At 40.4% G+C, this 26,902-nt stretch overlaps 3 protein-coding genes across 3 annotated transcripts in view; all 3 read left to right on the forward strand.

The window, feature by feature from the left end:
- LOC125887280 (pulmonary surfactant-associated protein D-like) overlaps window positions 1-7,068 on the forward strand; it is a 31,926-nt gene extending 24,858 nt beyond the window's left edge. Inside the window, exons 3-6 of the mRNA XM_049573979.1 lie at window positions 135-201; window positions 2,861-3,037; window positions 5,876-5,941; window positions 6,500-7,068. Coding sequence (XP_049429936.1) covers window positions 135-201; window positions 2,861-3,037; window positions 5,876-5,941; window positions 6,500-6,816 — 627 coding nt within the window. The 3' untranslated portion in view covers window positions 6,817-7,068. The remainder of the gene's footprint in view (window positions 1-134; window positions 202-2,860; window positions 3,038-5,875; window positions 5,942-6,499) is intronic.
- A 2,013-nt stretch (window positions 7,069-9,081) lies between these two features.
- LOC125887277 (pulmonary surfactant-associated protein D-like) lies at window positions 9,082-16,803 on the forward strand. Its single transcript, XM_049573973.1, is given in 6 exon segments — window positions 9,082-9,120; window positions 9,354-9,525; window positions 12,908-13,018; window positions 13,118-13,183; window positions 16,398-16,567; window positions 16,569-16,803. Coding segments are annotated over 5 exon segments (717 nt in total). The 5' UTR covers window positions 9,082-9,120; window positions 9,354-9,368; the 3' UTR covers window positions 16,782-16,803.
- A 2,453-nt stretch (window positions 16,804-19,256) lies between these two features.
- On the forward strand, window positions 19,257-26,407 carry LOC125887844 (pulmonary surfactant-associated protein D-like). The gene is made up of 4 exons (XM_049574931.1): window positions 19,257-19,431; window positions 24,052-24,102; window positions 25,088-25,153; window positions 26,025-26,407. Exons 1-4 carry the CDS (start codon window positions 19,257-19,259, stop codon window positions 26,405-26,407), a joined length of 675 nt encoding a protein of 224 aa, XP_049430888.1.
- Window positions 26,408-26,902: the final 495 nt, after the last annotated feature.

The raw sequence follows: 26,902 nt of genomic DNA on the forward strand, positions 1-26,902 counted from the left end.
GTCAGTATTATCACAGTTATGTTTAATATTTACCTAATCTACCTACCACAAAATCTCACCTTCTCTGCTGATCTAATTTTTGTAACAATAAAGAAATTGTGGTTCCAATAATTATTATGTTCTTCATTCTGAAGATGAGGATGATTCTTCTACTCTGCATCCTCTGCCTGATGACTTCTACTGCCCACAATCAGGCTGTAGGTAAATATGGTCCCCAAATCCCGCATGACACACTACAGGATGTTTTGATGATTACCATGCCAGAAAGAGCATGAATGCGCCACCTTGGGTGATCTCATGGGGAAGCAGATGTAAACAAAATGGAGACTGGCATGGTGCAACAACACACTGTAATGTTAACAATGCTTTGAGGTGAGAAAAACAAACGCAGAAGACCAAAACAGTCTGCATGAGAAAAACATCTATAAAAAGTCTACTCTTCAGAAAAAACTGGAGGTAAAACTTTAACCATCAGTTTAAATATCTGTCAACAGTAGTAAAGTTAGCCTCAAGAGCTAGAGTGTTTACCCTTGCTTGGCAACATCGTCAGCTGCTCCATATTGATGTAATCATAAAAGTTATTATACAGATTTATAATTATCGGTCTGTGAGCAGCTTGGGAGGTTTAAGACTGGATCTGTTAAACTGTGACAGAAAAAGTGAAAAAACTAGAATTACTACCCCACGGTTTAATGCCTCTGTGCACCAGTTAAGTTTCTCTTACAGTTTACATCCATGTCTGAGAAAACATAGATGCTTCACACACAGAAGAACTATACAATCAGCACAGTTTCAAGGTGGGCACGCAAAATTAGAGTCACCACTTCAGTATCTGACCAAATGTTTCATTACTATTATTTTATCCTATTTGACATTTGTGTTAAGTTTTGTCATAATTAGCATATAAATCCTTGACTTATGGCTAAAAACATATTTTGTGAGGTCACAGTGACCTTGACCTTTAACGACAAAATTCTAATCAGTAAATCTATACTACTATACAGCTGTACACTGACTGCTTTAAGTTATATCAAAGTGTCATTTCTATAGTGTTGTCCCATGAAAAGATATAATAAAATATTTCAAAAAATGGGAGGGGTGTACTCACTTGTGTGAGATACTGTAAGGTCATGAAGACATGCCCTTACATCCAGATGCATTCTTCGTACTATCTGGCGATTTTAACCATGTCTCTCTCTCCAAGACTTTGCCCACTTTTAAACAGTTTGTGAACTGCAGCACACGGAGCGACAGAACATTGGACCTCCTGTATGTGAATACATACAAATGTGCAGCGCTGCCCCCTCTTGGTCGTTCGGACCATGACATGGTTCATCTCTCCCCCACATACGTCCCAGCAGTGAAGAGATTGCCCATCACCATCGGACAGTCTAAATGCTGGTCTGTGGAGACAGAGGAAGCACTTCAGGACTGTCTGGAGTCAACTGACGGGGAGGTTTTTTTATAATGAGTATGGGGAGGATATTGATGGACTAACTGGATGTGTTACTGATTACATCAATTTCTGCATGAATGTAATCGTGCCCGCCAGGAACATTCGATGCTTCCCCAAGAATAAACCCTGGGTGACCACCAGCCTAAAGGTCCTTTTAAATAACAAAAAAGAGCATTCAGGGAGGGGGACAGGGGAAAAGCTAAAGAAATACAAAGGGAACTGAGGGTGAAGATTAGGGGGGACAAGGAGGCATACAGACTAAAACTAGAGAGCCAGCTGCAGCGGGGGTGGGTGAAGGAGGTCTGGGCTGGGATGAGGAACATCACGGGCATGAAGGGGAAGGGTGGTTCCCTACCGGAGGGTGACCAGGACCTACCGGATGAACTGAATAGGTTCTTTAATAGATTTGACGGACCCGCACCAGGCCAGCCTGCCCCAGCCGGTGTGCTACCCTGTTCTGTCCCGAGCTCTAACTGTTTCCTCATCCCAGCTTTAAAAAATGATCAGGAAAGCCAGCTCCATTACTGGAGCTGAGCTGGATACAGTGCAGTGGGTTGGAGAGAAACCGCTCTCTCAAAAAATTGAGAATGATCATCTCCAACCCCTCACACCCCCTTCATGCCCTGGGGGTTATTAATCTGAGCACCTTCTCCCACAGGCTGATGGCGCTGAGGTGCAGGACCGAGCGCTACAGGAGGTCCTTCATTCCGGCTGCCATCAGAAATTTTAATGCACTGTAATGTACTGCACTTTAGTTATTTATTTATTTATCACCTAGTATGTCTGTGGTTTTAAGATATTTGATCATTAATTACTTTTAACTATCATGCCTGGTATTTTAGTATTTTCTTAGTGATTTTTTCTGTGGTGCATTGAACAAGTATTGTGTTGTCCTTTTTGGTTGCATGTAGTTGTGGCTAAGGTGTCGTTGCTGCAGCAACAAATCAATTTCCTGGAAAGGATCAATAAAGTTGATTTGATTTGACATCAACCTTTGACCCCTGACACCCAAAATCTAATCAGATGATTGTTGAGTCTCAGTGGACCTCTGTACCAAATATGAAGAAATTCCCCTTAGGCGTCCTTGAGACTCTATGTTCACAAGAATGAGACAGATATGGTTACAGTGACCTTGACGTTTGACCAACGGCCACCAAAAACGAATCAGTAAATCATTCAGTCCAACTGGACATTTGTGCCAAATTTGAAGAAACTCCCTTGAGGTGTTCTTAAGAAATTGCTTAACATGGGTGGGACAGACGGACAACCCGAAAACATAATGCCTCTGGCCACGGCTATCACCGGTGCAGAGTGTTTCCTTTTTTTTCAGTTCAAGTTTTGTTTTCAATGCCAAAACTTAATATCACTGTTCTAGCTCCATACCTTCCCTGCTCTTCCCAACAGGAGTTCCTGGATCACCTGGACCACCTGGACCATCTGGACCTGCTGGACCACGTGGACCTGCTGGACCTGTTGGACCTGTTGGACCTGTTGGACCTCGTGGAATGACTGGATTTCGTGGACCTGCTGGACTTCCTGGAATGACTGGACCTGCTGGACCTGCTGCATTCTGTGGACGAGGTTTAATATTTTATATACACTGAACAAAAATATAAACGCACCACTTTTGTTTTTGCTCTCATTTTTCATGAGCTGAACTCAAAGATCTTAAACATTTTCTATACACACAAAAGACCATTTCCTCACAAATATTGTTCACAAATCTGTCTAAATCTGTGTTAGTGAGCACTTCTCCTTTGCCGCAATAATCCATCCCACCTCACAGGTGTGGCATATCAAGATGCTGATTAGACAGCATGAATATTTCACAGGTGTGCCTTAGGCTGGCCACAATAAAAGACCACTCTGAAATGTGCAGTTTTATCACACCGCACAATGCCACAGATGTCGCAAGTTTTGAGGGAGCGTGCAATTGGCATGCTGATTGCAGGAATGTCCACCAGAGCTGTTGCCTGTGAATTGAATGTTCATTTCTCTACCATAAGCCATCTCCAAAGGCGTTTCAGACAGTTTGGCAGTACATCCAACCGGCCTCACAACCACAGACCACGTGTAACCACACCAGCCCAGGACCTCCACATCCAGCATGTTCACCTCCAAGATCGAGGTGAGACCAGCCACCCGGACAGCTGCTGCAACAATCGGTTTGCATAACCAAAGAATTTCTGCACAAACTGTCAGAAACCCTCTCAGGAAGCTCATCTGCATGCTCGCCGTCCTCATCGGGCGCCTCGACCTGACTGCAGTTCGTTGTCGTAACCAACTTGAGTGGGCAAATGCCCACATTCGATGGCGTCTGGCACGTTGGAGAGGTGTTCTCTTCATGGATGAATCCCAGTTTTCACTGTTCAGGCAGATGGCAGATAGCATGTGAGGCGTCGTGTGGGGCGGTTTGCTGATGTCAACGCTGTGGATCGAGTGGCCCATGGTGGCGGTGGGGTTATGGTATGGGCAGGCGATGTTATGGACAACGAACACAGGTGCATTTTATTGATGGCATTTTGAATGCACAGAGATATCGTGGAGATCCTGAGGCCCATTGTTGTGCCATTCGACCATCACCTCATGTTGCAGCATGATAATGCACGGCCCCATGTTGCAAGGATCTGTACACAATTCCTGGAAGCTGAAAACATCCCAGTTCTTGCATGGCCAGCATACTCGCTGGACATGTCACCCATTGAGCATGTTTGGGATGCTCTGGATCGGCGTATACGACAGCATGTTCCAGTTCCTGCCAATATCCAGCAACTTCGCGCAGCCATTGAAGAGGAGTGGACCAACATTCCACAGGCCGCAATCAACAACCTGATCAACTCTATGCGAAGGAGATGCGTTGCACTGCGTGAGGCAAATGGTGGTCACACCAGATACTGACTGGTTTTCTGACGACCCCCCCCCAATAAAGCAAAACTGCACATTTCAGAGTGACCTTTTATTGTGGCCAGCCTAAGGCACACCTGTGCAATATTCATGCTGTCTAATCAGCATCTTGATATGCCACACCTGTGAGGTGGGATGGATTATCTCGGCAAAGGAGAAGTGCTCACTAACACAGATTTAGACAGATTTGTGAACAATATTTGTGAGGAAATGGTCTTTAGTGTGGATAGAAAATGTTTTAGATCTTTGAGTTCAGCTCATGAAAAATGGAAGCAAAAACAAAAGTGGTGCGTTTATATTTTTGTTCAGTGTATTTTAAAGCATAGACACTGTTTATTGTATCAAATTATTTTCACCAACTGAGTAACTGCTGTTTGTCATTTAATAAAATGTAGGATGCAGCAATTGTACAACCTGAGCAAGGTTCAGTCTTCACTGATACACAAAGAAATCTCAATACACACAGACTCACTCATTGTTTAGGAGATGTCAATAGATACACTAGGAGTGGACACATACACCGCGTCCAAGTTCACTATAATACTCTTTTTTTTTTTTAGGTATTTATTTTTGTTGAGGCTATGTCTGAGTGATATTTTTTCAACTCTTTTAAGCTCTGAGCCCATAATTTCTAAGTCTTACACACAATGCAATTTAAAAGGGTCGATTTCACTCAGCAGGATCAGTGTACTCATCAAGGTAAGAACAACATCACCTGTGACAACGGTTTCATGTCTGAGAAATTAACTGGCAATGTAATCAGGATAATCTAGGCTTGAGATTTCAGATGTTTACCAGAAAGCTTGTGTTACAAACTGGGCATAAAATTGGAAAGATGTGGGTGATGTCCATGCACAGAGAGTCTAATGAAAGATGCCACTGACTTGTCCAGTATTTTTGGAGTTTAACCTGTACTGGGACTAAAACTTGTGGTCTCACAGACTGTAGCAACACCTTGCAGACAGCCTGTTAGTCGAGTGGTCCTGCCCTAAAATATGCATAACTTCCAAACCGTTTTTTGTACTAGGCTGTTAACATGTTTATTACTGCTGTACAGTTGAGCATTTTAACACGCGAGTCTGTGGGGATTTCCCCTGTTTTGGAATCAGCCTCAAGTGGCCAGTCAAGGAACTGCAGATTTTGGCACATCTGCATTGGCTTTATTCTTCAGCCTTGGAGGTTGCCACTTGGTTTTAACTAATGCTTACTTTTACTGATGAATACTTTGTCCATGGTTTTTTTGTAGTTTTGTTAGTTTAATCAATTAATTATTCAAACTACATTTAGTCTGAGACACTTTGGTCTCAGTGCATACATGTGAGAAAAGAGTGAAAATTGAGTCAGTTCTGGTTTACTCAACATTCAGCGTATTCAGAGAAGGAAAAAAAAGACAAATTAACTTGTGCAAGAAGTGAAGATGAAACTTTTCATTTGTAGAAGGTGCACATGTGACAGTGTGGACTCAGATCCAACTTACTACCCGTTTGGTAACTAAACTTAATCTGTTTCATCCAGATATCTTTGGCCCTATTATGGAGGAACTTGAAACCTTAAAGAAGAGCCTTGCGAAGTCCAAGCTGAGTAAGTATCCTATTCAATCATTACAAGGGAGTGTTACAAGGAATGAGAACATGTGGAAAGAGATTAGTTATAGTTGTTAATGAGACACTGCTGTGTTTGATTTCTTGTTGAAATAAGTTGTGTTCATGCTAATGTTGTGCTTTTAATATTGCCTCAGTATATTTGTTTCAAATGCATCTTTTATTCAGGGAGGATGTTGTCTGAGAAAGGAGCAATGAGAAATATTTTTCGTGAAATGCTGCAATATTTCCTCAATCTTAATGCATTTACATACAAACTGCATCATTATTGTGGAGGGGGGGAACTGCAGATATTTCAACATGTTTTTCTTTTGAACATCAAAGCCAGAAAAAAGACTGTTTTTCACCTGTGTATGAGGCTAAAAGAGAGTCTGATATTTTAATGTCAGTGGAACACACGTGAAATGAATGTGTTATGCAAAAGACATCTGAGCAGAGCTCAAGGGCCAACATGACAACACAGTTTTGAGTGTAGAAAGTGTGTTATCACTGCTTCATTTATTCCTGATGTGTTGCATGTTGTTCTCTTTATTTTCAGCTATAAACTACGACTTTGTCCGCAGCGTTGGTCAGAAATACTTTGAGCTGGCTTTGCCCCAGAACGAGGAAGAGAACAACATACTGACTCAAGTGTTTGTGGAAAGTAACGAGAACACCTGGATCAACGTCAGCAATAAAGCAGTGGGGAAGTTTGAGGCTGATATGAAAAACCAACATCTGGCCTTTACCAAATGGGGAGAAGGGCAGCCAGACAAGTCCATCCAGGATACAGGCTGCATTATGCTGTCAGAAAACGGTGTCTGGAAAGTGACACCTGAATGCTCTCTGAATGCTTACATCATTTGTCAGATATAGAAAGTTCTTGTATCCAAGATGAGAAACAATTGCTCCTAGAAATAATAACTTTCACATGTTGAATTTCCCCAAAACGATTATCTCAGATCCTTGTCACTACTACAGACATGTATAATTGCATCATTGGCACTGCATTATTTCTGCTGCAAAGATGTATTCCTATATATAAAGGAGTTAAAGCAACAATATGATATATGTATAGAAACAATGGTGAATTCTGAAGGCATTCAGTGTGTCACAATAAAGTGTATGGCAATGAAATAGTCTCATTTCATTTATTCAAGACTCCTGGCAAATTATTTGATTTTAACAAGATTGGCAAAATAACAATCCGGACATTAAAGGAGCTATATGTAAGAAATATAAAGTAAATAGTCATAAAATCCTCCTAATATGCCACAGAGACTAAGGAATAATGTTCATATAACATACTGATCTCACCGACAACAATAGTACAGCCAGAATATTCGCATTTAAAAAAAAAAATTTACGGTCCCCAAATCATGTTTACGTTTTGAATTTGTGTTTTGGCCTGTTGCGCCACCCACCGCCATCTACCAGTCACGCAGTCAGTAGAGTCTCAGCATCAGTTACAGTTACGACTGAGCTACAGCAGCACGGCAAACAGCATTCGCAGTGTCCCGGTACATAGCATTAGCAGCCGGCTCCTCATGAGCTGTATCCCGGCAGCAGCGTTAGCAGCAGAGAAGCCGGACTTGCTTGAACGGTCCACGAAAACCAAAGATCAAGGATGCGGCGACGCAGCCCTGCCACGGCAGCCGCCCGTGGGCAAACAAATCAGTCTCCAGCGTGCCGCTGTCCAGCAACCTCAAATCTGTAGGGGAGGGGGGACGGACATGACTCGCGGCAGTATTTTGAATTTGAGTGCAGTAACCGTTTTGGCCACATTCTTACATACAACGCCTTTAGTATAACTAAAGCAGATGGCATCTAAGAAGTACTAAATGACAAATCTTTCAGATCGACGACAGACTATGAAATCATCTAGGGTCTCATTTTTTAAAACATTGCATACACACAAAACAAGGTTTGAAAGAGGTGAACACAACTTCCCACGCAAACTTTCTGATCTATAAAAACAGACTTGATGGGAGAGACTCTGACCCATGCTTACAAACATTTTGGAGACAGGAAATTGGCGACATAGATGGTGAGGTGGAAGCCTAATTGTAGAAATTGTTAAATAGTTTTTGGTGCATGCCATTTTTGGCTTTTGTCTGTATGAACATTTTTAGTATAAATCCTACGTACTGTTTTATAAACGAAACCCCTGGACACTCTCAAAGTGCCCAGCGGGGCACAGTGTTTTTACTCAGAGCTGAGAACACTACAATAGAACAAAGCTCATTCAGGAATTAAAAACAGAAAACAAACATTCTCTGGGACAACAAAATCAGGCTCCCATTCATTGTCTATAGAGCAGCTCCAGACTTTATACCCTATGACATCACAAGTTTTAAGACTTACTTCTCTGGTTTCTGGCTTTTAGAGACAGCAGCTCATATTCACAAATATTGATTGAACTTTTCTTGGCCATAGAAATAATATATTAAAATTCTTAATTCAGGTGGTGTTCCCCTTTAATATGATACATCTGTGACCAGTACCAGCACAAAGATGGTTATATTGAGTAGATTCCTTTGAAAACATCATCATCATCATGGGAATGATGATGATGATGATTCACTGCATTGTGCTTTTTATCACTCTTTCTCACACACACACACACACACACACACACACACACACACACAGTAGAGTTCAGTGATATGATTACAAGTCAAAACTGTGTCAAGTTAATCAACTCTGTATATATTATTCCATACTGTAACAGCAATACTGAAATGAAAGCTATAGGTACATGCCAATGATAGCATGCTGCTATAGTCGAGTATTCCTCATGCTCACAACTGTCATCCCTATGGCCTCTAAAAAAAGGCATTTCACAGACTTGTCATGCAACTTTGAACTGACATTGAAAGGAAAAATTATGTAAAACCTATCTAAAATGTTTTTCAATCAAGAACTTAATCATGTTTGCCTAGATATGTGTTTTAAATACATATGTCAACACTGACCTTGGCAACCATTCAGACTATTGGTTAAAAAGAGGGAGGTTTTGGGACTTCTCTTTTCTGTGTCATATCCCATAAAAAGATTCTTCACCTGCTTTTCATTTCCTCTGGTATGATTCTCACATATTTTTGACTGAACTTCTTCTCAGCTATTTTTGTTTGGAAGCAGCACAGAGGCAGCACATCCAGCAGTTCTCCTCGTTCATAAGTGAGTTTCTTTCTGTTGGTGTTGTTTGGAGCTTGATTAACATCATTGATACCTCATTTTCTGAATAACTTTTCTATATAATTGCACAGAAAATTCCATTCCTGTTACATCAAGCTGGAAACTCTTCTGACTTTGCTCACTTTGACATGATTGTTGAAAATTATGACAAGATAATATTCCTGATGCAGCCTATGAATGGAAAACTCCTTAACCATATTTAATCTAAATTTTAGCTCTGCATATAGACAATGAGGATGTGTCTCCTATTCTGGATCCTCTGCCTGATGGTTCCTATTGGTTACAGTCAGCTTCCAGGTCCTCCTGGTCCCAAAGGAGATGAAGGACCTCCTGGGCGACCTGGGCCACCAGGGAAATATGGTTTTCCTGGATCTCCTGGTCAAAAAGGTGGGTAGGTAATAGGGCTAAAACAAGTCAGTGCGTAATTTAAGTAATTCCATTACTAAAAAGCCTCGAGGCTTCATTAAATCCAGTACAACTATACAGTGCACTGCGTTTCACATGGAAGGTTATTTTTGTGGACACAACGCCCTTATGTTACTTGCACTTTTGATAGCCTATGCAGCTGTAGCATAGTTGTGAAGCGTGGACTGCAAAACAATGGAGGAAGAGGGACAAGAAAAAAGCGAGAGAAATAAAGAGCAGACATGCCAAAAGGAAACGACAGAAAGCGTAAAGAACGTGGGATCATGACAATTTAAAACAAAAACACAACATAGTTCAGTGTGTACAAGGGATGTCCCGATCCGATATTCGGCTCGGTATCGGCCACTGATATTAGCAAAAAACGTGCATCGGCATCAGATCAGACTGCATGGAAAAATGCCGATCCAAGAACTCTGATCCAGTTTTTCATGGGGTCCGATCCAGGTTTTCTGACCAGCCCAGCGCGCCGCAATTCAAGCAGTCTATTCTAGTGATCCGCTCCAGCTCTTACTATCAATCCACCAGGCCAGCATGCAGACCGCAGACACACACAGAGGGTAGGAAGAGTAGTGGTCAACTTAGTTAACTGACTATTTGTTTTCTGCTCTGGTTTTTTGAGAGTGATATTTTTATTTGGTTTACACTCTTACTGTTTAAGTAAAGAGCACTGATGGCATTGTTTTGGGCACAATTAGTGAAACTGGAGCCATGGATGGACTATTGCTTGTTTAAACAGTTGTACAATATTGTGTGTGGTTTTTTGTCCCCTCTGTTGGTCCCAGGAAACAGCAGCACCAGGCTTGCACTGACACTACTAGAATAACTGAAAAGGAAAGCCTGCATTGTTTGTTAAATGTCAACAATGTCTTGTGGTGTTTATCTTTTTATTTATTTATTAGGGGGCCAAAGCACAAGTGTGTGGACTCTTGCTGCTGTTTTAATTTCAATATTAGACATTTTAAAGATTTCTTGTGTTGATTTATTTTCTGTTTATTAAGGGGCCAAAGCAGCCAAAGCAAACCAGCTATATTTTTATTTAATGTTAATGTTCAAGTTTAAAATTTGTTTATTGAACCCTGTTAACAATAAACAGGTCAGTTTCTCATACCAACTATTGTGGATCATTCTAACTAATCCGATTAAGTAGTTGTTCTTGTTAGAGTAATATTGCTTGATCAAACCTTTTCTAACATAACTGACAACAAAATAAGTGAATATGTATAATACTCGCTTGGATCGGATCGGTATCAGCCAAAACTCAAGGCTGTAATATCAGTATCGGATCGGAAGTGGAAAAAGCTGGATCGGGACATCCCTAGTGTGTACACTGCAAAACGGAGTTAGCTTACCACAACTGCACATCCTCAATACTACAAGATCTAAGGAGAAGACATCCAGTGTATGCCGAGCAGACCCAACACAACAAAGATAGCGTTAATTGCCAGACTTATCGGCAGTGCTCGGAATCGGGCCGGTTTTCACGTGATCGGTCGTGACCTGCGACCAGCCGGTCAGTCTAAAATATGCCGATTTAAATTCCTGGTGCATCGCGTGATTGACATTGTGTAACATTAGCAGCACACGCACATGTGCAACTCACGGTTTGGGCGATGTGAGGAAGTGAAACATGGGCGGCTGCTCACCTTAATCATTCACGCACACACATCAAAAGAGAGAAGAAAGTTGTTAATTGTCTGTGTTAAACTGAACTGTGGAGCTCTCATTGCTGCACGGTGCCGCTTGAAACTGATGAGGCGCGTGTCCGCGTGCCAAAGATGCGCATGTCCGCACACTTACTTGCGGGCGCGTCCTGAAGACCTGTGTGAATTTTCCACAGGAGATATTTTTACTTTTTTGTGTATTCAAGAAATTACCCACAAATGCTATACACCAAGAATTATTATTTTATTTATCTGTTTTTATTTATGAATGCCTTTTTTACTTATTTATTTTAATACCGTACCTAAAGTTATATTTGAGCAAAAAGGAAAATGTTTCTTAACCTGTGTCACTGTTTTTGTTTGTTTGTTAGAGATGATTATTGAAAAGTTGGTTGTATCTTGGTTAAAATGTTCTAATAAAGGAAAGACAGAAAATATTGCAATATATTGTGTGCTGTAAAGTGGTTTGAAAAAAAATGAAATCGGTATCGGCCCAAAAAATTGTAATCGGTGCAAGTCTAGTTAAATGCCACATTCAAGTGCATTTAACCTTAATCAGTGATTGTTAGCTGAGACTCATAAGGCATGTAAAGAGCATACGTGTATTATGGCTTTTATAATGGCTGATTAAGAGCAATCAATGTAGTGGGTAACATTACCTGGCAGTGTATAGTGTGAAAATGTGTATCAGCCAAGTTTTGCTAAAGAAAATACTAGTGACCCACAGAAAATAAAATGCTGCAGTCAGTTTGTTTAAGTCTAAGCTTCATTCACATTATTATGTTAGGCTCGCACACACACAAGAACACTCCTGCACCACTGACTCACTCATTGATTGCACACGTGCACCACTAAATCACTCTCAGACGCCCATACACACACAGCAGAAAATGTTCTCTCTTTAAAATCCAGAACATATCAGTAGCACCTTTTGTTTTACCAATACTCCATCTGAATAGTGACCGGACTCCAGTTATTTCTGTCTAAAATTAAACCTCCCTTTAGGCAAGGCAGAGAAGCTCCACCCATAGCAGGGGTGGGAATCTCCAGGCACCTCAAGATTCGGTTATGATTCAGAGGGCTACGATTCGATTATTAAACAATTAATGATAAATCTTGCTGCATCCAAGCTTTTGATTTCTATACATGACTCATTTCTCGCTGTGTGACTATTTGCTACTTTTAAAACATAGCATAATGCATTTGTAATGATCCATAATTAAATACAAAGATGGATTGACTTGCACACTGTTTTGTCCAGATCCCCTTTCCCTTCAGCTCCATTGAACCCGAAATGCTTCCATACCCTAGATTTAAACCTGGGGTTGCCCGTCAGGCTGTAACTATCTGCAGTTGCTTATGCTCATAATGGGATAATTATGCTGGCCTAGTGTTCAGTATGCAATTCATATACTGTTTAATGATACATTTTTAAAATGAAAAGGTTTCAGATCATTTAACTGCAATAATTAATGCTCCACCATTGTATGTTTCGAGCAGCTTCTCTGCTGCACCGTCAACTTAGAAAGTACTCACAATATAGCTTGTCTCTCAAATGCAAGTACATAAATGTTATACTAAAACATGCTGCCTTTTGTGAAGATGATTTACAAGTTCTCTCTAGTGTGTCCACGCTAAGCTGCGAGTGAGGCTATCAACTTTTAGTGATGTTTGATGTCTAGGGGACGTTGGAAATGTTGGAGCACCTGGTGCAATTGGACCAAGGGGTGGAACTGGATATCCTGGAGCAGGTAGATCAACTGGACCAACTGGGGATACTCTGTGTAAACAAGGTGATTTAGTTATTAGAGAATATAAACATACTGTTTAGAGATTGTTTAAATCATTTTAGTACTAATAGTAATATTGGTAACTTAATCCGTTTCATCCAGCTCTCTTTGGCTCAATTAGCCCAGACCTTGAAGCCTTAAAGAAGAGCACTTCTAAGTTAGAGCTGGGTAAGTATCCTTTTTAATGAATACAAGGGATAGTTACAGGAAATGAATGCATGTGGATGGTGATTATTTGCAACTGTTCAATTAGGGCTGGGTGATATGGCCTAAAAAAAAAAAAAAAAAAATCCGATTCACTATTTAAATCGATTTTTTCCCCTCCTAGTTTTAAAAAAAAAAAATTGCGGCCTGGTAGCACATACCTGGAGTCCAAAACTTTCAGCATGTGAATAAACCCTGGCTTTTCCACGGTAGCCTATATATGGGCACCACATCTCTTGCAATATACATGGCAACTGCACCTGTGATCGCTTTCCACCGGACCCCTTTCTTATCATACGGCAGTGTTTCCCCTACCATCATATTGGATCACAACAGAAGTCATTTAAGGTTACCTTTCCTATAGAACAGGTCTATACCTTATCCTTTTATTAAACAAACTAAATAGCCTTATGTTACAGGCTGAGCCTGATGTGTGTGGCTTGTGTGTGTGTGTGTGGAGCTGTGTATGTGTGTAGTTAATGTAGGAGGTATGAGACGTTAGTGTGCCGGGTGTGGTGTGTGTGACGTCAGACGGATGCGCCCCAGGAAAAAAGTGAGGCATGTGTTATGTTGTTTACATCGAGCAGCCACAGTGAAGAAGACTACGCAGTTCTGCATACTGTTTTTGAGTTATTTCCCTCTATGTAAAAGTCAGACACTGATGACAGAGGCTGTGCATCATCCATGCAGTGCTGAAAATAAAGTGCCGTTCTTTAACGCAGACGAAGTCCCTTTGTTTATGTGTTGTTGCCACAACGAGCTAACACAAGCTAAAGGAGCTAATGGTCTTCGGAGGTCTACTACAGTTCGGGGGTCTGCCAGCTTGGCGTTGTCAACACTTATTTATCTTATTTACACAACGGCATGTCATTTCTGTCCCTACACGGTGCGCGTCTAAAATCCTCCTCTGCTCTCTGTGTTGCGTACAGCGGAGTTCGGCCCTGATGCGCACACACACAGACGAGCACACAAGTGCTGAAGAACTCGTTCCCTTTCTTGAGAACGAGTTCTTCCCCACTCACTGCCACGTTGTTTGTGTGTCAAATGCCGGGCGAGCGGGTGAGCCCACTCTGAACTACGGGAGCCTAGCGTGGAGCGGCGGTGGCAGATTTTAAAGAGTAACTCAATTTTCATTAAAACAAATCGGCCTAAACTACAAATTCGATTTAATCAATAAAATTGATTTATCGCCCAGCCCTATGTTCAAGAGACAGTTTTCTTGGACTGGCATTGCTCTTAAAAAGGAACAATAAGCAAAATATTTTCAGTGAAATTCTGCCATACTGCACTTCATTAATCTCATTTGGATGAGGATAGACAGGCATTTATGTTTTAATGGAGTGCATAATTTTGCACATTCATTGTATTTTTTCCCCGCTTTGTTTTGAGCAAATAAAGAGTGTGATTTTAAGCACCTTGACACACAACGCGGTCAGCTGTCGATCAATGTTGGATCGTCAGTGAGTGTCTGTTGCCCTTGTTTTGGTGTGTCCCACATAGTTGGCAATAGTGGGCCCTTGTTGGCCCTTTTTCAGCTAATTCAGCATGTTGAATCTGTCCTGTCAATATAGAGTTATTTCCTCTATGTGCCAGTTGGCCATTGGCTGTAGTCTTTGTGGTGTGTTCAAGTGCAAATTTTTGGCCAAAACAAAGGCAAGCTACGGTAACGCATCAGTCGGCCTTCAACGCCAATAGTTCTTTGATGTTAGTTTGGTGTGTCAGAGGAAGACAAAACATATTAAATAACTGCCTAAAGAGCACATGTGACAAAATAATAGAAACACATGGTCATCTAAATAGCCTTTTCTGCGTTTTCAATAGCATCTCATTGCTGGTGAATTCAACTGGCTCAGGTGTCATCATGTTAGCTAAGTGCTGAGCATTAGAGTTCTCAACGGGTCCAAAAATTCAAACCGAAACCGAAATGACCCGAGGGACTTGAAGCCCGAAACCGGGCCAACATCATCACGTACATCACTGGGTCCGAGCCCGACTGAACCCAAGTTTTTTGTTTTTTTTTTTAAATGGAAGGGGGGGAAAAATGATGCTCCCCCTGTGCGCCTCAGTAGTCTGGCTTCCCTGGCTCAAATACAGTATCTTTAATTACTTAAAGTCAACCAATCATACATGTCCCAAAATAATATTACCAGACAGACAGGCTTCAACGTCAGCGTGGGGAAGAGCAACCATTGCGCATCATGTAGTGCTGTGCCACTGCATTTAATGAGCCGCTCTCAACACTTTTCCTGCACCTGAACGCTGACTGACCGACTGAACTTTGCTCACACTTCACAGCAGCATATCTTGTTTTAGTATTATTTTTTTCATCAGAATGGAATTCAGCATTCTTTATTTTTATAATTCGCATATTCTTCTTGCTTAATTATTATAGTCCTATTATCATCCCCCTTACACACACACACAGCAGACGATACCTTCCAACTTCAACTCGAACACTTTATTAAAAACGGTAACTATAACCTTCAAACATCAACAACATAACATTGAATAATGAATGGATTTGGAATAATCTTAACAGACATGCATATTTTCTTCCTCACAGGCTGCTCAGAAGTGAGAACCATGGACAGCAGCATTGTGTGTTAGTGCTGCTGTCGCACCCTCACACAGTGCGCTTCTCTGACAGACACTTTTTTTTTCCCCCTCTCTCTCTCTCTCTCTGCTGTCCGAGCCCAACTCAGCCCGCCCCAGTTAACTTAATTAGTTGGCGACCCGTCGGGCTTATTCGGGTCGGGCTTGGGCTCGGGCTCGGGCTGAAATTGAGAACTCTACTGAGCATCTCTTAACATCAGTGTGCTGTAGGACTGCACCCTAGACGGTGATGGTTTGAAACATAGAAGATGAGATGGAGGACATGTACCACTTTATCCCACTTTACAAAAATAAAGCAAGTCACATTCAATGTCAAAAACCTACTCAGAAGCCCCAATATAGGGCCACTTGTCAACATATAACTAATGTTGACAGCTTCGAGAACCTAGTAAGTGAAAACTGAGTTAAGATTAGTTTGTCACATAAAACATTTCATATTTTGCGTCAAATTTTTGAGCGGAGATTGAGAGTCAGAGGGTCAAAGCTGACACTTCCTGGTTTGTTAAAACTTGTGTTCACTTGCTATTTCATTCCTAATTTTCTGCATGCTGTTTTCTGTTTTCAGTTATAAACTATGACTTTTTCCGGAAAGTTCATCAGAAGAACTTTGTGTCCAACAAGGAGAGGGGCACCTTTTCCAGGGCTGTTGAGTTCTGCTTCCAACAAGGCTTAGAGCTGGCTTTGCCCCAGAATGAGGAGGAGAACAGAGTACTGACTCAGTTCTTTGGGGACATTTAACAAAACAGCCTGGATCAACATCAACAATAAAAAGGCAGTGGGGAATTTTGACTCTGATATGAAAAACCAATCTCTGACGTTTACCAAATGGGAAGAAGGGCAGCCAGACAAATCCATCCAAGATACAGGCTGCACCATGCTGTTAGAAAACGGTGTCTGGAGAGTGACACCTGAATGTTCTCTGAATGCTTACATCATTTGTCAGATATAAAAAGATCTCATGCTCCTTGCAAGTCTTGTTTTAATGGTTTTTTTCAAGATAACTTTATCTAATAAAGTGTTTGTTTTGGGTTTTGATTAGCTGATTAATTATATATCTGTTTTATTCTAGGTGTGTAGGGCGGAGGAAATGTAGAAAAATATATAGCGTTGCTGATTTCATGTATCTGATAGAGTGAATGACTTTTTGTCATTTAGACACTGGTGCAGCGGTCCTTATCTAGCATCATCTCAGACATCCATCACAGTGACGCTGCAGATATGCATCCATTGGAGATGGACTGAATTCAGGTGAAGAAGAATCTAATTTTAAAGTCTTATTCTGATGCAAATTACTACATTAGCAGGAATACAGCACATCATTAAGTGACAGCAGTGCTGTATTATTTAAATATTAAAGTACAATAAAAATATTTTGTCCCTAAAAACAATAAATAATTGTGAGAAATAATCTTCATTATCATTTTGGCCATAATCGTGCAGCCCTATGTTAATGTGGACATTTGACACCTGTTTGCTTACTTGCTGTGTGTGAAGGGTTTTGCTGGATATTCATTTATTCATCCACGCAGTTAGCATACACATTGGAAATATAGGGACAGAGTGTTGGTCAGAATATTATGTTTGCTGTGTGAGAACTATTCTAACCTCTTTAGTTTGGCTGCAATGCCAGAAAAATGTTTTTAAATACTAACCTGATCTAAGAGGACTCTTATGTTAAAATTAGCTCTTTCACTGTGTTTCATATTGTTTATTAAACTGACTTTGTGCATTAGAGATGATGATTGAGATCAATTAATTAACTGAACATCAAACTATCGGTAAAAAAAAAACCTGATATGAATTTTTTGAGCAAATGTTTTTCCTCAAAGTCAACCTACGATTTTCAGATGCACAATGACATTACCTTAACTTCGCATATGGAACCTCCATGCAAAACAGTGATCAAAGATTAGCAGTATTCCTGTTTCTTGTATATGAAATATATAGTTCAATTACTTTTAATTTTTTTACTTTAGAGTACTATCTTTGTATTTTTGAAAACACTAAATATACTCTCTCAATAGCTATGTTTCCATCCAAAAGTGATTTGAATCATTGGGAAATGCGCATTAAAAGAAATACAAATCCTCTGCGTTTCCATTAAATGTACAGACTTTGGTGAAAACTACGAACTCACGCGAGTTTTCCGCAGAACCAGAAACAAAACAAGTTTCGCATTCTTCTTCTTCTACGTTTTCTGGCAGTTGGCAACCAGCTTGTAAATGCATTACCGCCTTCCAAGTAGGTAAAAGGTAGGCGACATTTTGCCGCACTCCCTGATTTTGTTTTTATACTGCCAATGCTGAACGAAGACTGATTGGGCTTTCCTGCAAATTTGCACAATTCCTATTTAAAAAGGGCTTGTGTGTGATTCTGGAGGGCTTTCTTTTTTTGTTTTACACAAGTGCTTTTAATCTGAAATAGGAAGCAGTGACACTGACTCATACACCTTTGCTATAGTGCTACAGTGCTGGACCAGCTGTTGCAGTGCAGGCAAAACCTTCATGTAAATACATGTTAAAATGAAGAACACTACACTTAGATGCAGTCACACAGCAGACTGGACCTAATTTCTTTGAAGCTGTACCCACTGAACATTTAACAACACCCTCCCCTCTTCAGCTGCGGTCAGTGACGTAGGCTACGTCCCCACGTAACTGGTCAAGGCTGCGTAGCCATCGGCCACTCTCAGAGTCAAGTTCTACTGACAGCAATATTTGTTAAATGTCCTATTGGCACTGTTTATCTACTAAATCAATAAATCAGTCGCCCTCTACGAGAGCCACAGTTATCCTGTCTCTGTGCATGTCTGGCCTGTTTCTTTAAAAGAGGCTAAATCACTAGGTCATTTTGCATCTTAAAATTGGCTTGGATCAGGAAAGGACACAAACCAACAAAAATCTAATTTATGTGTGTTTTTTTTAAATAAATCTTTTGTCACTAAACTCTGAATTCTCAGCCCACAGTGAGGCTCTGGTTCTCCTTTCTGTGTGATATCCTGTAAAAAAAGATTTTTCATATGCTTTTCATTTCCTCTGGACTGGATGTCTCATATTTTTGGCTTAACTATTTTTTTGCCACTCTTTGTTTGGAAGCAGCAAAGAAGCAGCACAGTCAGATCACTCTTCATTTGTACTGTGAGTTCCTTTCTGTTTGTCTCTAACTACTAGATTAACATCACTGACATACTTATTCAAAGAAAAATTCCATTTTTTTAAGTGTTACAATGAGGTGGAAAAACACTGGAGATACATCATTTCCTGTAAGTGGCACCTGCTATTGCTAAATTGTGAAATGAATAACTCTGATTTTGTTTCCTATACTTGTACCTGTATTAACTTGTTGTAAATAATGACTTGGGCTTGTAAATAAGATGAAATTATTAAACTACATGTTAAACAGATTTCAGTTCTGCATTCAGAGGATGGGGCTGTGTCTCCTATTCTGCATCATCTACCTGATGGCTTGTACTGGCAACAGTCAGGTTCCAGGTCCGCCTGGTCCCAAAGGTGACAGAGGAGATCCTGGACCACCAGGACCAGCTGGGATACAGGGTTTTATGGGAATTCCAGGTCAGAAAGGTCAGAGAGGTCAGAAAGGTTAGTGTCATTGACTTCACCACAATCGTTGTTACAACAATAATCGACCAGATTACAGTCAGCTACTTTGGAGTAGCTCAACAGTGTGCCCCTGAATGTCACAGACACAGCAGAGACTCTCAGCATAGGTCATTATTACGTGACTATTTTGGTACAAACATTTACTCTCCAGTGTGGTGCATAGCCTTGCAAGATTTATTCGACCAACAAAAAAAAACTACCTGCATTTGTCGCTTGGCTGGTATTAATTTCAGACCCTGCTTAGGAAGATAATAAAATAATAAAACAACGGCTTATTCACATGCTGAGACTGTAGTGGGAGTTGTTCAATATATCAAGAAGAATATTGCTCCGACCGCATCTTTACACTTGTATTCAACATAATACTAGGGATGGGCAGCACAAGCAAAAACACTATTCGAAAATCATGGCAACTATTCAACGATTTTTCGAATAATCATACATATAAATAAGGGGGGAAATAAGACGGTGAATAGTAATAGTCGCTTTAAAAAAAAATAAATAAATAAAAAAAAAATCGATTTTTCAAAATAAAACGACTATTCAAAAATTCGAAAATCGTGACTCATCCCTACATAATACCTTATATTATTTATATATATAAACAAATGTATATGTGGCACAAAAAGGCAATATTATTTTTTCGACCAGTGAATTTTCTCATCTACCAGTCCTTTTAGCCAGGAAGTCAAAACATTAATTTTGGACACTGTCTGGAAGTCATAAAGATATGGAAGTGCAACTCTCGCACATGAATGTTAAAAGCATATTAGAGATCTGTGTTACAAATGCCTTTTTTAAAGAAATGAGTCAGAAAAAGGTCCTAATGCTGAGGTGTAGTCTGAAAGGGTGGTTTTAAGCCTGAGGGGAAAGACAGTAGCTCCTTCTACAATGCCTCTCTAAGGCGGGGAATTTTATGCCCTTATGCTGCCTCATTGTTCTCTATAAAAAGGTACAATCGCAAAATGGGGGACAGAGTTTTCTCACCTTTGGGGATCATAAGTGACACAGGTGTGCCATTATGTGGCTAAAACAAAGAAGTAGTAGCAGTCAAAAATATCTGCAAATAGGGAAAATAATGATATCCGGGAGCTCCTTAGCCTCCAAGCAGAGGATGATACCAGCCGCCATATAACAGGGACAGTAAATGATTGTTATTGCCAAGTTATGCCATTGTTATTCCTTAGAACTTGACGGCAGTAGTGGGCACCCGTCAAAATTTCTTCGGAAATTTTCTAGTTATTTATAAAGCGCTTCCAATGCATATGTTATCATTCTAAAGGTCGAAGCTGTTGTCTTACAATTCACGCCCGCCGTGCCTCTTGATTCTGTGATGCCTACATGCTATCTAAAATTATACACGGGAGCAGCACGATTCCACCGTTGTTTGGTTCTGTGTAAAAATCCAAGGCAGCATGAAGAAAGGGCCATGGAGCAGCCCTATAGCGCGATAATATCCAATAATATCCTCTTCTTGGTGTCATGACTGCCCAAAAATACCTGGACAGCCGAGCCATGGCAGCACACAGGTATGTGATGTATCAGAGGAGAAACGAGCCACTCACATTTCTCTCTTTGTGACAGGTAACGGTCCACAAACCTCACCGCACTTTAGGGACTGTTCATTACTTATGAAGGGACTGTCAGGGGAGGAGGGTGGCTGGCTGATTTTTATTTTATTTATTTATTTTATTTTGATCCCCCTCTATGTTAAATACCTTATTGATGCTGTTTCTGAAGTATGAATAAGTCAATGAGTAATTTATTCCATTGAAATATCATTGATGTATTATAGAAAAGTGATTTATCTTTTTATAAATGACAAAAGGCACATCTGCCTCATTTTCACTGTGGTATCGTGATACTACTCAGAACCATGATATTTTCACTGGTATCGTACTGTGGGTCCCAATTTTGGTACCGTGACAACACTAATCTGGAGGGGGTTCATCTGCAAAAACTAATGAAAATCTAAACAACGGTATTCGGTACTCGGTATTCGGCCAAGCATTTAATTTTATTCGGCTTTGGTCACAAATTTTCATTTCAGTGCATCCCTACTAATGCTGAAAGCATTTCAGTTAAGAAATGGACAATTCAGTAACAGTATCTTGATTCATATTTGATCAGCGCTGACTTTTTTGACCACAGTTCACAAGCCATCACTGACAGATATGTTAGAGACTCCACAGCTCTAACTTGTTGTTTTAGTTGATGTGATGTAATGCAGGGTTTTCCCTGCATAGAAAATAGTTTGGTGGCCGCCAAAGCCGTTTTAGCCCTCCGCCAATGGAAAATCCCCAAAGAGGGATGTGGGAGCGGGGAAGGGAGCAAAACAAACAAAACTCAAATCTCAGTGCAACCTCATAGTTCAATCACCATGGCTCGGACCAATGAGATCCTGGTGATGCGACGTTAGACCAATAATAATCGAGTTCTTTGATTCATCAAAGATCAAAGTAACGTGTTGAGCTCCACACTTCGCGTCAGCTCAGAATGCAGATTCTGGTGCATTCACTGCCAGCCTGGTGACAAGCGAGATCATGTTTCGGTCCTGAGGTGCTACTTACAGTAACATAACAAGTTTATATAACTCCACCGCTGTCTGTCTCTACTGTGCTACACAATCTGAGGGCAACTTTTTATTCATTGGATTAAAATGCGCTATATCGGGATAGGCATCGTTATCAGGATATGAAATGACCTATATCGGGATATGAGATTTTGGTCATATCGCCCAGCCCTAATGTACTGTATTATTTGGACCTCTTTCATCTAATAGAGAAAATATGGCATCGCTTAATACATTTGCATGATCTGTAAATGCAAATGCGAAGCGTGCGTCGCAGACATCACCACCAAAGCCCCTTTCTGATCCAGGGAAAACCCTGTAATGTCATGGAAGCGATTCAAGAAGGCAGAAGAATATGATCTTTTTCATAGATTATCTGTTTGATGTAGCCTGCTGCTGTATGGACATAGTGACTGTTTCAGCAAATATGACAGAAACTAGGGCTGGGTGATATGGCTGAAAAATGTATCACGATATAAGTGTTTCATATCAGTCGATATCAATAATTATTGAATTTTTTAAAACCTATTTGAAATAAGGACCAGAAGAAAAAAAATGTTAAATTTAAACACTTTTATTTTAAATGTAACCTTTCCTCAGTAATGAACAAACAAACAAAGGGGAAAAAGAGGTCATCATAACCATGAAAAACAGTCAAATAAGTAAATATACTGGTTAATTATAAAATCCGAAGTACTGCCAAACTGGCGAACTGACCTTTCCTAGACAGAGTCTACTGTATATTAACACTTAAAATAACATGTGTACAGATGTGAAGCCCTGGCTGTATCTGACTGAGCCTTAATGAAAGCTGTTGTCTTGTATTTTTTTTCCTCTGAAAATATGAACCTTATAGTCAAACACTGTTTATTCAGCCTGTGTAGTTGAGGGGACAGGTCAAACTGATATAATGCTGATTTACAGGAGAATTCATGTCAAATGGAGGTTAAACCATGAACATAAACTACAGATCACCTGTAAAGCATTTTAATAAATTAATCTATCATAATTAAAACAACTGGAGACTGAAAACAAACTGACATACGGGTCTGATCACTTTTTTAATGAATTGACATCATTCCAGACAGGACTTAAGTGTGTCTGTGACTCCCTGTAGCCTACGGACTGAAGGCTGCTGGAAACTGTCGGGAAACTGTCCGACTTCACCGCGGCTTTTTGTCACCGCCCCCCACTGCGGCCGCCTGCTCTCGTCTACTTTCCAGGCGAGGTGCAGTTCATCTCGAACGAGCCTATTTTCTCCTTTCACTGTTTTGTTATGAGTTGCAGACACGAGGCACGAAGGCGCAACCAAACATGAAACTGCTAGTGTGCGTTTCACTCAACAGGTTATTGGAACGTTACGTATGTTACAAGCAGTGAGTGAGTGAGTTTGTTCATGCAACCAAACTTGCTTAGCTGGGCCTGGAGCGCCGGGAGAGGCTGAAGCCCTCGATGGAACTGCATCCCCCAGAATGCCTTGCAATTCAGGACGGTGATTTTCTTCCTGTTTTATTAGTAGACATTTTATCGAACGTATTTTCTATTGATGTCGATCACGTGTCTATCGCGATAGATATCGTTATCGTTTTATCGCCCAGCCCTAACAGAAACCAAACTACAGCTTTAACAAGGTTGTGTAAAAGGGGCTATTGTGTCAGCTGAGGTGGCTCACAAGACCACCTTAGCATCACACTGTCCACTTTGCACACAAGATATCAGATAATATACCTGCTTTTAAGTCATTTTGAAATGTAATATGTGAAATTCTATGTAACTGAGCGAGTGCTTCAATGCTTAATAAGGATGGGTCCAATGCTTTCATGCTCTCCAGAGCATGCTGACTTGTAACAACATGACTTTTCCACTGATGCCATCCTCTGGCCAAACTTTGAAAATGTATGTCCCACTAGAGAGGCTTAAAATTAAGTTGTCATTGATGTATCATCTATCAAACACTTTTTTTCTAATTTTCTGATGTGGTTTTGGTTTTTTTGTCTTGTTTAAATTTCTTTTTACGTGCTCTTCAGGGTACCGGGGACTTAGAGGAGCACCTGGGCCAGTTCTGATATGTGGACGAGGTGATCATATCTTAGAGAACATAAACTTTTCATTATTTGAGTAATTGCTATACGTCATTGATTTACAATTCAGCATGTAAAAAGTAGCAGGCTGTAACTTTTCAATGTTTTTATTCAAAGAAATTGTTCCTTCCTGCACAAGGAAATTTGACACTATTTACAGAAGAGAGCTTGAACGCATCATCATGTAACTCAATGCAACCTCTGTCAGCTGTTTGTTCTGGCCACCAGCTGCAAATAGCTAATTTTAACTAGCTCTCCTCCTGCCAATGTCAACATGAATTTGTTGGTCACAATGTAGCATTATCAGGGTAACAATGGGTTGCATCCCCTGATGCATCGGTAGGGAGTTCACTGTGTCACTGCGTCCCTTTGTCCTGACAGTGTCCCAGGAAAGATCTATGTTCATCCAAAACACATTTTCTATTGTCCCCAGGATGCAGATAGTTGCGAGCCCTGCTTTTTAGCTTGCATAAAAATGATGCAACACATTGAAAGAACATCAACCACTGCCATCGGTGAATGTCATCTTATTTGTCAAGAGGCCAGTAGCAGTAGGCGTATATCTGCCAATAACGCTGTGCAGCCAATTAATTGATGTATCCCTATCTGACATATTTGGTATCTCTATCTGAATTTAAAATGAAGGGCTGGGGCTAAAGTAATTAGACATCAGTAAGTAATAACAAAGTATCAAAAGTCAGTCATTATAATAAATATGTTAATTAAATAATCACTTAAGCATAACACACAGACCTCAAATGGGCAAAGAAGTGAATCGATACCTCTGTGAAACATCCTGAACAAAAAGTAAATAATTCATAATGGCAGTATTCATTGCAGGGCCTTTTATATTGGTTTGCATGAAATTGTGAGGTGCATATTATTGTGAAGGAGAGGAAAAGATAAGCCTTTCATGCACTGCATATCTGTGAGCACCAAAGTATAGCAACTTTGGTAACTGACCTTATTCTGCTTAATCCAGATCCTGTTGATTCTGTTAGCCAGGACGTTGAAACTTTGAAGAGGAGCATTGCCAAGTTAGAGCTGGGTAAGTATCCTATTGAAAAACTACAATGGAGCAATAAAAAGGATGTGAGTGCACGGATGGTATTTTAATTACAACTTTTCGGGAGACTAGGGATAGGCATCTTTCAGATTTTAACAATACTACTACTCTTATCGATACTGCTCATCGATCCAGTACTTTAATGGTACTTTTATCGGTTCTTCTGGGGTTTTAATTATCACTGCTTTATATTCCATGTATGCACATACAGTATATAAATTAACATTCTGCTCCAGCTTTGTTTAGAATTTAATTTCAATTTATTTTCAAGCCCAATATCACAAATCACACTCTGAGGGCTTTACAGCATACAACATTAGCAAACATGCATCAGTGACGAGTGTCTTAATCTTATTGGAAATTATAAATGGAGCTGGTGAGATAAAAACTGTGCACAATAATGTTTATGTAACCTAAATAAATTCGGCCTCAGGGCCCGTTTAATCCCAAATTTCGGCACCCATCCCTACAGGAGACATTGCTTTGTTAGAGTTCACTTTTTGAGTGTACTAACTTGTACCTGTACCTCAGTAGTTTTCAAGTATGTGTCCCTTCTTGTTCTATGCCCGTAGGATGTTTAAGAAAGGAGCAACAAGAAAAATATTTTCAATAAAATCATGCTGTACTGGGCTCCATTAATCTCATTTAGATGAGAAAAAAAACTTTATCAATGGATTTGGAACTGTAACTGAGTAAAATGTAGCTACAGTAGTGAGCCTGTATTCCACCTCAGTGAGTGTGTTATATTACATATCTATGCCAAGATGGTAATACAGTTTTGGGTTTATGGAAGACAAATGTGTTAACTTGCCGATTTATTCCTGATTTGCTGCATGTCGTTTTCTTTCTCCAGCAATAAACTATGACTTTGTCCGAAGAGTTGGTCAGAAATACTTTGTGTCATACAAGGAGCGAGGCTCATTCTCCAGGGCTGTCGAGTTCTGCTCCCAACAAGGCTTAGAGCTGGCTTCGCCCCAGAGCGAGGAGGAGAACAACAGACTGACTCAGTTCTTTGGGGACGTTTACAAAATAGCCTGGATCAACATCAACAATAACAAAGCAGTGGGGAATTTTGACTCTGATATGAAGAACCAACCTCTGACCTTTACAAAATGGGGAGAGGGGCAGCCAGACAAATCCATCCAAGATACAGGCTGCACCATGCTGTCAGAAGATGGTGTGTGGAGAGTGACACCTGAATGCTCTCTTAGTGCTTACATCATTTGTCAGATGTAGAAAGTTCTTGTATCCCAGAGTCTTTTGTTTTTTTGTAATGTTGTTTAAAATGATCATGTGCTAATATCCAGTGCATTAAAAAATATAGACCTTAACTTTATCCTCATTTTGATGAAGATATCATGGACAGGAACAATTATTCTTGAGGCCCAGACACACCAAACCAACATAACAAGAATAATGGCAACGAGGGCCTCACGCTGCCTGTGTCTCAGCCAAGAAGCTGCACCTGAACACAATGCAAAGACTTCAGCCAAAAGCCAGCTGGTATGTACGCTCCGCACCTGCATGAAAGGAAATAACTCTCCATACCAGCAGGTGGCAGTAGTCTGTAATCATTATTCTAAAAAGGGAAACCCAAAGACCAACAAGGCAGATTCGAAACACTAGTTACCAACATTGACTTTAGCTGTTTGTTTGCTTTCCTCACTTCCATTTCTCTTCTTACGGACTGAGCTGAGCTGCCAATCAGAGTCATTTAATTTACCAACTCTC

This window comes from Epinephelus fuscoguttatus, linkage group LG4 (assembly GCF_011397635.1).
Source record: "Epinephelus fuscoguttatus linkage group LG4, E.fuscoguttatus.final_Chr_v1".
Lineage (NCBI taxonomy): Eukaryota > Metazoa > Chordata > Actinopteri > Perciformes > Serranidae > Epinephelus > Epinephelus fuscoguttatus.

Coding starts and splice junctions, on each gene's coding strand:
- LOC125887844 (XM_049574931.1), top strand. CDS start 19,257: ATGGGGCTGTGTCTCCTATTCTGCATCATCTACCTGATGGCTTGTACT. Junction 19,432..24,051: donor AGGTCAGAGAGGTCAGAAAG/GTTAGTGTCATT, acceptor CGTGCTCTTCAG/GGTACCGGGGACTTAGAGGA. Junction 25,154..26,024: donor CATTGCCAAGTTAGAGCTGG/GTAAGTATCCTA, acceptor TTCTTTCTCCAG/CAATAAACTATGACTTTGTC.